We start from the raw sequence: 14186 nt of genomic DNA, 5'->3' as shown, positions 1-14186 counted from the left end.
TATAAAAGAAAAAAAATAAAAAGATTTGATAAAAAAAAGGGGTATAAATACAATAGCAATTATAATGTTGGTCACAAAAAAAGGGAACCGCATAAATACACAAATCTGCCCCAAGTGTCAATTTTACAAGTGATAATAAAATAAATTTTATTGTGAATATAGATCGAGACCCCCCTAGGGTGAGAGGAAAAATATAAGTGAAACTTTCATGGCCACAAAGTTATTTTCAAACAATCCACGGTCGTGCAGTTGGTACGGAGGGAAAACTTGAGACTCTTTGATTCTCCAGTAAAACTGGTTGATTGGCTGGATAAGAATTTTTCAAAATCATAGACAATGTTGGGCCTATTTGCTTATTTATGCGTTTTATATATTTTTTAAAAGTTTTATTTTTAATGTTCGGGGTAATGGTTAAAAGGGTGGGAGAACATTTCTGATGTATTCCTAACAAATCTCTTTAGGTGCTCACCAAGTCCTGTAACTGAGTCTTCGTTGCATCATGACTAATTACTAACGGGGTAACTTAATCCTCTAAGTCACTCACACGTTGAGACATTTCTCCCATTTTTTTCTTTATGTTTAGCAAAATAATTTCTAAAAAATTGAAACCAATTTGGAAACTTCTGGAGGCGGGGCATCCTGAGTGGCCGCATCTTACCTCGGCTCCATGCAGGGAATCCGGCTGTTATCGGAGGCTCGCTGTCCTCCTTGTGGTGGGTGCACAGGACACCCTCCCCTGCACCGTTGGAGCCGCTCATTTGCTCCGGGAGTCATCAGTGTCTCCATCGAGGCAGCCACCCTAGCGACCGCTGGCCATCTTGTGGCCTACTGCTCCGCCACGGGTGGGGACGTCCAGGTAGTAGTGCCGGAGCTGCTGCCTTCCATCTTCCCCTCAGGGAAGGTCTCGGCGCCCCTATTTTGCCTCCCAGGGACATTTTCTTGCCGATGAGGGCTGCTGGCGTCGCATGCTTGTCCTTATCACTGAGGAGTCGGCCATCTTGGGGCCTGCCATGCCGCCTCATCCGGAGTCGGCTGGTCACTGCTGCTGGCCTTGAGGCTGCTGGAGCGTTTCCCCATTACATCCCCAGTCGCCTCGAGGAGCTGGATTGTGAGGCGGATATCATTCCCATAGACAGGGGACACTGGAGGGAGCTGAAACACCTTTGCCTGGCTCTCTAAGGGGGAAGAACTGAGTGACCTGGCTCCTTCCTCATCATCAGGAAGTTGGCGGCCATCTTGAGCGCTGTTCGCCCTCTCAAAGTAAAGCAACCGGACCGGAGATATCGCCTGGTACTGAGTGAGTACAGTGTCTCCCCTTTCAAGGACTGAGTATAATCTTCTGCTAAATACAGGGGCCACATAGAGACCTGTTGCATGTACACTTTGAACTATTTGTCTCAACCCTGGGTTGCACGCTTGTAATCTGGCATATATGTCATCTGGTTAACTACATTGCCTGTTGTACCGGCCTGACTGCTCATACTTCACTATCATCTGACCTCCGTAATAGCGGAATGCTTGTGACGTTGCTGCCACCTAGTGGTCGTTCTAGTCTTATTTGTTGCACCATCTTTTGTTCTACAAATTGAAAATTCTGATAAAATGCTGATGCCGTAACCCTGAAATGTAGAAGATGACCCGTCTGACCTAATCTAGCCCTTCCATCTCTCTCCCTGTCTTGATAATGGACAAATTTCTTCATAGACACGCTCAGCCTCCACGTGTTACTAGGCAATCTCAGGGGACCAACCCTAAAACAGAAGCAATGACAAAGGGACAAGCCGGTAAAGACAAACAGGGGCCTAGACCTCCTCAAACTCCATCTGCATCACTGTCTTGTCCTCATTCACCGGAACTTCTCCAAACTGGAGACATCACTCCACCAAACCTATCTCCGGTTGACAGTCCTATGTCCTCTCCGCTTATGGATCGTCATCATGTCACTGCAGTGGCAGAAGAGGTGTGTCACTTAATGATGCCTTTATTTGACAGGAGACTGGATCTGATCCATGCCTCCATTAACTCAGCACTGGCGCAGATTACCGAACGCGCACAAAAAATAGCAGATCTGGAAAATCGTGTGCTGGCATGCGAAACTACAGTGTCTGATCTGAAGAACTCGGTGGCTCAACACCAAAATGCAGAAATAATTCTGAGAGATAAGCTGGAAGACCTGGAAAACCGGGACAGGCGGAACAATCTGCGCTTTGTAGGAATTCCTTAAAGCGTTGTGGGCGACGATCTCACGCAGCTTCTCACAGCAGCCATCCCATCTGCCCTCCAACTGGATCTTCCACCGGACCCGTTCAGCATTGAGCGTGCTCACAGAATTGGCCCCCCGCGGGGAGAGAGAGTAAGCATCGCCCAGTTATAGCGAAATATCTTAACTGGGCAATCAAGGAACGTGTCTTAAGGGCTTATAGACAGGACAGGAACTTGCAGGTCAGAGGATCTAAACTCCTTATTTTCCAGGACTTCTCCTCAGCAGTCTCCTTGAAACGAAAGGCGTTCACGCCAATATGCCGTCACCCACATGAGAAGGGAATACGTTTCCAACTTCTGTACCCGGCTAAGCTCAAGGTGACTGAAAATGGCCGGACCAACATTTACGAAGATCCTGGAGCAGCTCGACGTCACTTCTTCAGAGATGTCCCTGACTGACCTGTCATCATCCTGTGATAATTTGGGGACTCTTCTACCTCATGTTTTGCAGTGCCTCACCACATGTTGCGTATTTGCACTGTAGCGCTGCTATTGTTTTCTTTTACTACGCCTTCCATTGCTAATTTTTATTGTTATGTGGTGCACATATTGTTCACTTTATTTACCTATATATTTTTCTTAACTCAGGTTTTTTCCTACTCCCTTCTTCCCGGTACACGTGTTATCCTCCTAGGTCGCTACATCGTGGGATTTACTGCTCGCTGGGACAGTGGACCCCGATCTTGTAATTCATCACACTTCTACTTTGAGGTGGCCCCTACTGAGATAGGATGATTACCCTTTAAAACACTATAGACACACCTGTCATCACGCCTTCTACACTACGAATGGTCAACTGGAACGTTGCTGGCTTAAACACTGTGGTCAAGCGTAAAAAGGTCGTAACTCACTTAAAGCGACTGAGACCCCATGTCATTTTCTTAGAGACACACTGGCGCGAGGGTGATGGGGGTTCACTGAAGGCCTCATGGTTGGGTGACTGTTACACAGCCTCCTACACTTCTAAATCTAGGGGGGGTGGCAACTCTCTTTAATAAATCTCTGGGCCTGACTGTTCACGATACATACTCGAACCCGTACATCGACGCTACTATTAACACGCACAGATATAGCCTGGTTAAAATATACGCACCTCTGGATCCTAACGCAGACTTTTACTCCTCTCTTTTCACTTTCCTACTACAGAGACAAACATACACTCTGATTTTGGGAGGTGACTTTAATCTCACCTTGAACTCAGACAACGACCGGTCCAAACCGACTACACGGGACCGCGCGGGGGCCTCGGTACTCCTTACACTCATGGAACACCTATCAGTGTGTGATCCCTGGCGTGTAACCCACACCTCCTCACGAGAATATACGTATTTTTCGCATGTCCAGTCCACAACTCACTCGAGAATAGATTTTCTTATACCGGATTCCCTTTTTCCATCACTCACCTCGGTAGACCTGACGCCCATATGTATATCAGATCACGCTCCAGTATGCATGGAATTTACCACGAGCACTCCAACGTCCTATAGTACAGACATTGACGAGGACCTTACAAGCCATATTTAGTGGGGAAATCGACCTGCCTAACTTTCATGAGTCCAGGACCATATTGCTTCCCAAACCTGATGGGGATCTAACCCTCCTTTCCTCCTATCGCCCGATTTCACGTTTAAACCAAGACTATAAGCTCCTAACAAAGATTTTGGCCGACCGTCTCCAAACCACGCTTGGACCGATCATTGCCCCAACCCAGCTAGGTTTCTTGAGGAATAGACATTCCACTAAAGGTATTCGCCAGGCTGTAGCAGCCACGGTGTCTTCCCTAGACCCCTCCTCCCCAGTGACCATGCTGCTGGGACTAGACCCCTCCTCCCCAGTGACCATGCTGCTGGGACTAGACCCCTCCTCCCCAGTGACCATGCTGCTGGGACTAGACCCCTCCTCCCCAGTGACCATGCTGCTGAGACTAGACCCCTCCGCCCCAGTGACCATGCTGCTGGGACTAGACCCCTCCTCCCCAGTGACCATGCTGCTGGGACTAGACCCCTCCTCCCCAGTGACCATGCTGCTGGGACTAGACCCCTCCTCCCCAGTGACCATGCTGCTGGGACTAGACCCCTCCTCCCCAGTGACCATGCTGCTGAGACTAGACCCCTCCGCCCCAGTGACCATGCTGCTGGGACTAGACCCCTCCTCCCCAGTGACCATGCTGCTGGGACTAGACCCCTCCTCCCCAGTGACCATGCTGCTGGGACTAGACCCCTCCTCCCCAGTGACCATGCTGCTGGGACTAGACCCCTCCTCCCCAGTGACCATGCTGCTGGGACTAGACCCCTCCTCCCCAGTGACCATGCTGCTGGGACTAGACCCCTCCTCCCCAGTGACCATGCTGCTGGGACTAGACCCCTCCTCCCCAGTGACCATGCTGCTGGGACTAGACCCCTCCTCCCCAGTGACCATGCTGCTGGGACTAGACCCCTCCTCCCCAGTGACCATGCTGCTGGGACTAGACCCCTCCTCCCCAGTGACCATGCTGCTGGGACTAGACCCCTCCTCCCCAGTGACCATGCTGCTGGGACTTGACGCGGAAAAGGCGTTTGACTCTGTATCACGGCCATTTCTCACAGCGGTGTTGCAGTCCTGGGACTTCGGGGACCGCTTTCTAACATTCCTTTCATGCTCACAGGCCTGTTCTGCCACATCCCTTACCATCAATGGGCTTAACTTGCCTCCTATCTCCATTTTCAGAGGTACACTTCAGGGATGCCCTCTCACCGTTCCTTTTTAATTTATCCCTAGATCCCCTTCTCCATCATCTCCAGTCCCTAGCATGTTTTCAAGGCATACAAATTGGAGATTCTCAAATTAAACTATCGGCATTTGCACATGATATTTTGTTGTTCATATCTAACCCTGCCTCTATTTTACAACCAATCCTCCATGATATCTCAATCTAGAAAAATCAGAAGCCCTAATTCTTAAGGGTCCCTCCAGGCCACTCTGGTCTTCTAAGAATGCATTTAAATGGAACTCTGATTACATTCCATATTTGGGGGTGCGCATCACGAGACAACCATCACGTTTATATCAACGAAACCTTAATTCCTTTGTTGCATGTTTGGAATCCCGGCTTGTGGCTTGGAGGCACTTTACTCTATCATTTCTTGGTAGGGCTAATCTATTAAAAATGGTTGACTTCCCTAAATTGTTATACTTAATACAATCCTTGCCTATATACTTGAGACCAGTGGACGTTAGGCGGCTGAATACTCTCTTTCGGGCTTCATTTGGAACTAAAAGAGACCAAAAGTGACCTGTGCATATTGCAGCAACACCGTGAGCATGGTGAGATTAACTTTCCCCAGATTCACTTATACAATACGGCAGCTCAACTGTGAGTGATTGGGGATTGGATAACTGGTAGCTCCTGCTTTACTGATTCTACATTAGATCAACAATTTTCAAGACCCATTTCCTTAACATGCCTCTTACATACTCACTACTCGGCTCTAACGCCTGATCAACGGGCTAACCCCCTAGTCATGTCCTCCTGGAAGACGTGGACCAAGGTCAGACAGCATTTAGGATTAAACCCTAGATTTTCCCTGCTCCTTCCCTGGATCCATAACTTTGATTTCCAAAACGCCAATCCCCATGTGATCTTTCGTGGATGGGCTCGGAGGGGGTTGACATGTATTAGTCAGATAATTAACATGCTCACTCGTCGTCCATACTCATTTAATGAGCTACGTATTCAATACGATTTTTTGGGCCAACACCCATTTTAGTACATGCAGGCCAGGCTTTGCTCACAAGGTCATTAGACACTTACAAGATCAAGACTGGGATGACTTCTTCTGTCACTTAACTCCATCTCACCAATGCCGAAAAAGACTAATCACTACCTACTGTAATATTTTTAAGACAGCCATTGGACTACGCTAAATCGTGATCGGGTGTATCTTACTGGGTTGACCGCTTAGATCAAATAACTCATGATGATATCCTATCATCTGTAACTACGGCGGCCAAATACCTCCCATCAGCCATGTACTGGGAGATGTCTTTTAAAATAGCTCATAGGGCTTACGTGTCCCCTTACAGGGGCTTCCTCATGGGTAATTCCCCTGACCATTCGTGTTTAAAGTGTGGAGCGCCGCAGGCAGACTTATTACATTGTCTCTGGTTGTGCCCAACTATTGTTGACTTTTGGCAAAAGATTCAATATTTTGTGTCGAACACCCTGTCCATACAATGCCCCTCAACCCAAAAGCGGGGTCTCTTTGGGATCCTGCCACCTTCCATGCTCTTTATCCCGAAACCTCACAAAAAAACTTTAATACGATGTCTCTGCGGCTACTAGGAAGGCGATTCTCCAGGTTTGGATAATTAATACACCCCCCCACACATCGTATTTTCCTAGACAAAATATCTTATCTTTTCCGAATGGACTGGGTGGAAACCTCCCTTCGAAAAGAGCACGAAACTGAAGCTTTTTTTACGTTGTGGGAGAACTTTATACCGCTCACCACTTCATATAAAACAAAAACTAATTGCATGCTTTGGCTCCACAACTTGGTATGTGGAACATCAGCTGTCTGGTGTGACACCAATCCTGATGATTCCTTAAATATCTGTGTGGAATCGTGGTACCGATGGGGAATACACATGTCCACCCCCACCCCCCCTTCTTTATGGTTTATTTAGTGTGTTACATGGCCTATGAATATTGACACCTTTTCCCTTTGTCTTTGGGGTAAAGTCTCTAAATCTGTCCTTGTTCCAACTAGGACCCTTTGAAGTAATTTATACAAATTGAAGATTATATTCTATGCAAAATAATGATATTAGTGTTCAGAGATGCTATTGCCATGGGACATGTTCGATTGTTGAATTTTTGTTCACTTGTCTGTAATGTTTGGAAAAATAAAAAAAACATACATTAAAAAATAAATAAATTATAATTTGGAGTCTAAACTAGAGATTTGTATTTTATGGAAATTTGATATCTCTGATATTTCTGTTAAAACTGCGATCTCTAGAATGTTATTTGCTCCAGGAAAATGCTTGACTAGAAAATGGATGAACAAATTGATCCCCCTCCTCTGCAGCCAGAAAAAAAGCTTATTTAAAAAAACACTTTTCTTCATCGGTCTCTTTTTATTCTGTTGCACTCTATCTTATTCTGTCTCCATGGTCGTATGGATTAAAAGTCTGTAGCAGGGTTATGGATCTGGGTGAGTAAATTAGTTCGTTACATTTTGTATCAAGAAGAAAGTATTGTTATGGAATCACTGGTTGATTCATTCCCAGGATGGACGTTTATGGAATTGCTAGGTGAGCGATTCCCCAAAGGCTGCTGGAGACTGTCAGGAATGAGCGTGCAAATAAATCTGCAACCCCAAATCCATCACAACTCTGATCAACAGAATCTAAGACTACTCTATCATAAGGTTAAACCACATGGTTCCAGTAAGTGTTCTCTCTCCCCCCCAGTGCTGGGAGTCACAGCTACACTGCTCATCACTGCTGTATAATGTCCTCCATTAAGTATTCTCCTTCCAGTAAGTATTCTCTCTAACCCTAGAGCTGGAACACACAGCTTCAATGCAGATCACTGCTGTATAATGTCCTCCATGCTGCTTCCAGTAAGTGTTCTCTCTCACCCGAGTGCTGAGAGTCACAGCTACACAGCTCATCACTGCTGTATAATGTCCTCCATGCTGCTTCCATTAAGTGTTCTCTCTCACCCCCAGTGCTGGGAGTCACAGCTACACTGCTCATCACTGCTGTATAATGTCCTCCATTAAGTATTCTCCTTCCAGTAAGTATTCTCTCTAACCCTAGAGCTGGAACACACAGCTTCAATGCAGATCACTGCTGTATAATGTCCTCCATGCTGCTTCCAGTAAGTGTTCTCTCTCACCCGAGTGCTGAGAGTCACAGCTACACAGCTCATCACTGCTGTATAATGTCCTCCATGCTGCTTCCAGTAAGTGCTCTCTCTCTCACCCAGTACTGGTAGTCACAGCTACACTGCTCATCACTGCTGTACAATGTCCAGTGCTGGGAGTCACAGCTACACAAGCCCATCACTGCTGTATAATGTCAAACATGCTGCTTCCAGTAAATGCTCTCTCACCCAGTACTGGTAGTCACAGATACACTGCTCATCACTGCTGTATAATGTCCTTCATGCTGCTTCCAGTAAGAGTTCTCTGACCCAAGTGCTGAGAGTCACAGCTACACTGCCCATCACTGCTATATAATGTCCTCCATGCTGCTTCCAGTAAATGTTCTCGCTCACCCCAGTGCTGGGAGTCACAGCTACATTGCTCCTTACTGCTGTATAATGTCCTCCATGTTGCTTCCAGTAAGTGTTCTCTCTCCCCCCCCAGTGCTGGGAGTCACAGCTACACTGCTCATCACTGCTGTATAATGTCCTCCATTAAGTATTCTCCTTCCAGTAAGTATTCTCTCTAACCCTTGCGCTGGAACACACAGCTTCAATGCACATCACTGCTGTATAATGTCCTCCATGCTGCTTCCAGTAAGTGCTCTCTCTCACCACAGTGCTGGAAGTCACAGCTACACTGCTGTATAATGTCCTCCATGCTGCTTCCAATAAGTGTTCTGTCTCACCCCAGTGCTGGGAGTCACAGCTACACTGCTCATCACTGCTGTATAATGTCCTCCATGCTGCTTCCAGTAAGTGTTATCCCCCAGTGCTGGGAGAGACAGCTACACTGCTCATTACTGCTGTATAATATCCTTCATGCTGCTTCCAGTAAGTGCTCTCCCCCAGTGCTGGGAGACACAGCTACACTGCTTATCACTGCTGTATAAAGTCCTCCATGCTGCTTCCAGTAAGTGTTCTCTCTCACCCCAGTGCTGGAAGTCAGAGCTACACTGCCCATCACTGCTGTATAATGTCCTCCATGCTGCTTCCAGTAAGTGCTCTCTCTCACCCAGTACTGGTAGTCACAGCTATACTGCTCATCACTGCTGTATAATGTCCTCCATGCTGCTTCCAGTAAGTGTTTTCTCTCACCCCAGTGCTGGTAGTCACAGCTACACTGCCCATCACTGCTGTATGTCAAACATGTTGCTTCCAGTAAGTGTTCGCTCTCTCTCACCCAGTACTGGTAGTCACAGCTACACTGCTCACCACTGCTGTATAATATCCTCCATGCTGCTTCCAGTAAGTGCTTTCTCTCACCCAAGTCCTAGGAGTCACAGCTACACTGCTGATCACTGTTGTATAATGTCTTCCATGCTGCTTCCAGTAAGTGTTCTCTCTCACCCCAGTGCTGGGAGTCACAGCTACATTGATCCTTACTGCTGTATAATGTCCTCCACGTTGCTTCCAGTAAGTGTTCTCTCTCACCCCAGTGCTGGAAGACACAGCTACACTGCTCATCACTGCTGTATAATGTACTCCATGCTGCTTCCAGTAAGTGCTCTCACCCCAGTGCTGAGAGTCACAGCTACACTGCCCATTACTGCTGTATAATGTCCTCCATGCTGCTTCCAGTAAGTGTTCTCTCTCACTCCAGTGCTGGGAGTCACAGCTACACTGCTCATCACTGCTGTATAATATCCTCCATGTTGCTTCCAGTAAGTGTTCTCTCTCCCCAGTGCTGGGAGTCACTGCTACACTGCTCATCACTGCTGTATAATGTCCCCCATACTACTTCCAGTAAGTGTTCTCTCTCACCCCAGTGCTGGGAGTCACAGCTACACTGCTCATCACTGCTGTATAATATCCTCCATGTTGCTTCCAGTAAGTGTTCTCTCTCACCCCAACGCTGGGAGTCACAGCTACCCTGCTCATCACTGCTGTATAATGTCCTCCATACTGCTTCCAGTAAGTGTTCTCTCTCACCCCAGTGCCGGGAGTCACAGCTACACTGCTCATCACTGCTGTATAATGTCCTCCATACTGCTTCCAGTAAGTGTTCTCTCTCACCCCAGTGCTGGGAGTCACAGCTACACTGCTCATTACCGCTGTATAATGTCCTCCATGCTGCTTCCAGTAAGTGCTCTCTCTCACCCGTGCTGGAAGTCACAGATACACTGCTGTATAATGTCCTCCATGCTGCTTCCAGTAAGTGCTCTCTCTCACCCAGTGCTGGGAGTCACAGCTACACTGCTCAGCCCTGCTGTATAAAGTCCTCCATGCTGCTTCCAGTAAGTGTTCTCCCCCAGTGCTGGGAGACACAGCTACAGTGCTCATCACTGCTGTATAATGTCCTCCATGCTGCTTCCAGTAAGTGCTCTCTCTCACCCAGTGCTGGGAGTCACAGCTACACTGCTCAGCCCTGCTGTATAAAGTCCTCCATGCTGCTTCCAGTAAGTGTTCTCCCCCAGTGCTGGGAGTCATAGCTACACTGCTCATTACTGCTGTATAATATCCTTCATGCTGCTTCCAGTAAGTGTTCTCCCCCAGTGCTGGGAGTCACTGCTACACTGCTCATCACTGCTGTATAATGTCCTCCATGCTGCTTCCAGTAAGTGTTCTCTCTCACCCCAGTGTTGGGAGTCACAGCTACACTGCTCATTACTGCTGTATAATATCCTCCACGCTGCTTTTGCTTCGGAGGGTGTGCTATTGAGATATAGTGGAGTAGGATCTCCCCTTCCCTGTAATTGCTGTGCAAGGGAGACATCATAGTAGCTCATGAACGCCCCCTCTGGAGTTCAGGGACAAAGGACAATTAGAAATAGAGATTACAGAGGGGAAAACTGATGATTACTCATGTACACACACACATAGTAAATTATTCTGATAAGTCACCTGAAATGACAGGTATTATTTAACGGGTTAAAACAAATATATATATTGTTTTACCTTGTGATGTGCACGGCCGGTGGTCCTCCTTCATGACCTCCTTGTACAGATCCTTGTGTCCTTCTACATACTCCCACTCCTCCTTGGAGAAATAGACAGCAACATCCTGACACCTTATAGGAACCTGACATACACAATGATACAGTCATTACCCAGACTCCTCCAGTGCTGATACTGTATCATTTCCCAGCATTCCCAGCAGTGTCACCTCTCCAGTCAGCAGCTCAGTCATCTTGTGGAGAAGTTCTAGGATCTTCTGCTTAATGTTTTTCTCATGTATCAGGGAGTGAGGAGGTGCCTCTGTGATGGGGGTCCGGCTCCTGCTCCGCCCTCCTGACTCATGACTGCTGGGGGCCACACAGTCACCCCATGTCTTCTTCACTATTGTGTAATCCTGTGTATGGAGAGAAAGAAACTTAAAAAACGACATTTGTATAACAAGGGAAAATGGGACACGATGGAAAACTTTATATATTACAGGAGGAAAGAAACTACAAACACAAGAACAGGGCTCAATCTGACATTAATGTGGGGGAAGATCAGAACTGTAAACCTGCCCGATGTAATCCTAAATCTAACCTAAGAGATATAAGAAGGAAATATAAATGTCAACTAGATGGACCAGGTGTTCTCCTCCTGCCTTCATCTTCTATGTTTCTATATAGAGGTCAGACTAGTGGTAGAAATCCTCATCTCCAGGACAAACACCGGCCATATGATTCTCCTGGTTCCTGTGGTCCTTCTCCTCCTGGTCCGTGCTCCTTTCTCCTCCTGGTCCCTGTGCTCCTTCTCCTCCTGGTCCCTGTGCTCCTTCTCCTCCTGGTCCCTGTGCTCCTTCTCCTCCTGGTCCCTGTGCTCCTTCTCCTCCTGGTCCCTGTGCTCCTTCTCCTCCTGGTCCCTGTGCTCCTTCTCCTCCTGGTTCCTGTGCTCCTTCTCCTCCCGGTTCCTGTGCTCCTCCTCCTCCTGGTTCCTGTGCGCCTCCTCCTCCTGGTTCCTGTGCGCCTCCTCCTCCCGGTTCCTGTGCTCCTCCTCCTCCCGGTTCCTGTGCTCCTCCTCCTCCCGGTTCCTGTGCTCCTCCTCCTTCTGGTCCCTGTGGTCCTTCTCCTCCTGGTCCCTGTGGTCCTTCTCCTCCTGGTCCCTGTGGTCCTTCTCCTTCTGGTCCATGTGGTCCTTCTCCTCCTGGTCCATCTCCTCCTGGTCCCTGTGGTCCTTCTCCTCCTGGTCCTTCTCCTCCTGGTTCCTCTGGTCCTTCTCCTGCTGGTCCCTGCGGTCCTTCTCCTCCTGGTCCCTGCGGTCCTTCTCCTCCTGGTCCCTGCGGTCCTTCTCCTACTGGTCCCTGCGGTCCTTCTCCTCCTGGTCCCTGCGGTCCTTCTCCTCCTGGTCCCTGCGGTCCTTCTCCTCCTGGTCCCTGCGGTCCTTCTCCTCCTGGTCCCTGCGGTCCTTCTCCTCCTGATCCCGGTGGTCCCTCTCCTCCTGGTCCCTGTGGTCCTTCTCCCCCTGGTCCCGGTGGCCCTTCTCCTCCTAGTTACAACGTGACTACTTACTATTCTCATTACTCTACATTACTATTACCATGACACATAACGGACCATATTGCTGGCTGATCTTCACTTCTTCCCGTCACTTGGAAGGTCTCGTAGATGGTATACAGGACACCGGCTTCTTCCTCTTATGTGTGACTTGTTACATAATACAATAAAGAACATAGAAATATAGAAACGTTTACCTCTCCGCTCAGCAGGTAGATGATCTCCAGGGTGAAGTTTAATATTCTTGTGGTCACCTCATTGCTGTCCTTGTCCATTGCTGGTGGGTCATTCAGGAGAAGGAACGTTCTGGATGAGAACATGGATCCACTGGTTGTTGTAGTACTGCAGGCGTCTTTATGAGAAGAGGAGAGAGTCATACAGGGGACGACGTCAGTGGGAAATACAGAATCTCACTTATCGAGAGGAAAAGGTTCTCCGAGCCTCCACCACATGGAATAAAGGGACATGACCGGGACCGACAATTATCTACAGGATAGATCATAAATGTCTGATTGATAAGAGGTCCGGGTCCCAGAGGGGTGACCCGTACCCACGTGGACGGACGGGGGGACCCCCTACCCACGTGGACTAGGGGGGGACCCCGCCTACCCACGTGGACTAGGGGGGACCCGGACCTATGTGGATAAAGGGGGCTGCTGGTGACCGGTACAGGCAGAGAATTAATAAAGAGGTGGTCACACATGTACGACTCGTTCTATTCACTTCTACAGGTGTAAAGGAAACAGACGAGCTTGGCCCCCTCTACATTCATTGTCCTCCTGGACGCAGCTACCACCTCATCAGGCGGGTCAGGGGACCCCTCTTCACTACATAGGTGGGGTTCCCATAGGAGGGACCCGCATCTATCAGATATTTATGGAATATCCGGTTAAAGGGACACTCCGGCCTAAACTAAACTCTCCCATGTGCTTCATTCTGGTTTTCCATCTGTCCCTCACCTGTTATTTATCTTTATATATCAGACTGGGGCGGTTGCTTAGCAGCAGTGTGGATCGGGCTCGGTGACACGCTTTCTCTACTTGAGTCTATGGAGATCAATGTGTCACCCATCAGCAGTTCCTGTACGACACACGTTCTGTACGGGGAGGGGGGGGGGGGCTTCTATCTTCAGCTACAACTGATACTTAGGTTACCGTCACAAAGGTATTGAAGAATATAGTGCATCCTCCCTGTCTGTATACTTATGGTTTCTCAGAGACAATGATAATCAGTGTGTCCCCAGCATGAAGAAATGGTATGGTCTGTAGCTGGTCATGTGATGCTGTGCTGAATCATCATGGAATTGATAGCAAAGCAGAGAGGAAGAGAAAGCCGGGGAAATCTCATTATCAGGATGGAGACTTTTATAAAGAACAGACAAGGCAGCATTGAAGTCCATTATATATAAAAGACGTGTAGAGAGAGGTATACAGCCGGGTGGGGGGTGCAGACATGGAAAGTTGTGTTACCACTGGAGGTCTCCTCTAATATGTTCTACATGTGACGGAAATACCTCTTTATATCATGTAACACGTGTCACCGGCAGCCTCTCTCCTCACATATAACATGTCACCGGCAGCCTCTCT

The 14186-nt window shown here is 48.1% G+C and overlaps 1 protein-coding gene across 1 annotated transcript in view; it reads right to left on the bottom strand.

Annotated features, from left to right (window-relative positions):
* LOC142670909 (uncharacterized) overlaps positions 1–14186 on the bottom strand; it is a 59863-nt gene that overhangs the window by 16815 nt on the left and 28862 nt on the right. The window contains exons 2-4 of the mRNA XM_075847123.1: positions 12798–12952; positions 11280–11465; positions 11072–11195 (exon numbers count right to left, since the gene is read on the bottom strand). Coding sequence (XP_075703238.1) covers positions 11072–11195; positions 11280–11465; positions 12798–12920 — 433 coding nt within the window. The 5' untranslated portion in view covers positions 12921–12952. The remainder of the gene's footprint in view (positions 1–11071; positions 11196–11279; positions 11466–12797; positions 12953–14186) is intronic.

Source organism: Rhinoderma darwinii, assembly GCF_050947455.1.
Source record: "Rhinoderma darwinii isolate aRhiDar2 chromosome 1 unlocalized genomic scaffold, aRhiDar2.hap1 SUPER_1_unloc_20, whole genome shotgun sequence".
In the NCBI taxonomy this organism is placed as follows: domain Eukaryota; kingdom Metazoa; phylum Chordata; class Amphibia; order Anura; family Rhinodermatidae; genus Rhinoderma; species Rhinoderma darwinii.
The sequence above is the reverse complement of the archived record's forward strand: the minus strand, read 5'-3'. Positions and strand labels throughout refer to the sequence as shown.